We start from the raw sequence: 1193 nt of genomic DNA on the forward strand, positions 1-1193 counted from the left end.
TTTCAGGTATCTATAGAGAGTTCAAAGATAGACAATCAACTGTCAGTTTTAACAAGTTAGCAGTACCTCACAGTGTTGACGAGAAGCTTGAATTTCACATTCATATTTGTTCTTTACAGACTCTAAACACAACTCTCTATAGATACCTGAAAGCAGACAAATTAGAGACTTGTTATTTCTTTAGATGGATAACCAATTTCAGGATTCTTTCCAGAATTCTGTTGCTCATCCTAGCACTAGGTATGTGTAAAGAAATACTGTATTAGAAATGGATAGTGTTCAGCCAGTATCAAGTATAAACAATTTATGGAAAGTTAACCGTCTTAAAATTCAGGAGGTGAAACAGTATCCCTTCATTTTCTGTTCCAGTCTATTTTTATTAAGATAAAATGTTTCTCTTGTTATGAATATAGGGTGAAAACAAGTTTAAGTCTATTCCCCCCACAAGATTCTACCAATGCATCACATGATACAGCTATTATACGACAGCTATCCTAATTCTAGCTGACCTAGGTTGGTGCACTGAAAGACTTCCCAAGTAACAACCACAGTGTGAAAAACATATATGGGGCCTCAGGATAACAATGGGCAGAGCTTTACCACAACAGTTAGCCCAGGATAAACGCCCATGAGTTCACTCTTCCCCCGTGGTATATGGAAGTTAACCTGAGGGCTAACTAGCAAAGTTTAACTTCCACTTTCCACAGTGTTAAGAGTGGACACATGGACAAAGAGCTAATACACTGTACTCTTGCCCTCCTCCATACACAGTACATGGTTTGTATGTTCATACTGTAACAGAGGAGTGTCAAACTCATCTGCCCCTATGGGACAGCTGAAGGGCACGGGACTGGTCTGGTGAGCTGCACTGGGCCTACAGACAACCTCACCTGTTCTCCAGACTGACTCTACATGCAGTGCATGGGGCTGGGGCAAGTGCATACAGCATACGGGACTAGATGGAGGGCTCCACAGGCAGCACTTAGGGCCAGATGATAGGAGTCCATGGGCCAGAACTGGCCTAGAGGCTGTATCTTTGACACCCCTGCTCTAATACAATGGGAGCTTAACTTGGTTGATGTTTCTAGATACAATCTAAGTAGGGGTGCACCAATAAAGATTTTTTTTGTGCCAATACCGATGGCCGATTATTAACAAGTCATATCAGCCAATACCGATCTGATTGCCAATAT

General features: G+C 41.7%; 1 protein-coding gene across 2 annotated transcripts in view; it reads right to left on the reverse strand.

Moving 5' to 3' along the window:
* The window catches only part of BRMS1L (breast cancer metastasis-suppressor 1-like), a 56707-nt gene that overhangs the window by 23933 nt on the left and 31581 nt on the right, over positions 1–1193 (reverse strand). For both annotated transcript variants that reach the window (XM_019518880.1, XM_019518881.1), the window contains exon 4: positions 67–146. In XM_019518880.1, coding sequence (XP_019374425.1) covers positions 67–146 — 80 coding nt within the window. The remainder of the gene's footprint in view (positions 1–66; positions 147–1193) is intronic.

Source organism: Gavialis gangeticus, unplaced genomic scaffold (genome assembly GCF_001723915.1).
Source record: "Gavialis gangeticus isolate Ggan-Ray unplaced genomic scaffold, GavGan_comp1, whole genome shotgun sequence".
NCBI classification, from domain to species: Eukaryota; Metazoa; Chordata; order Crocodylia; family Gavialidae; genus Gavialis; species Gavialis gangeticus.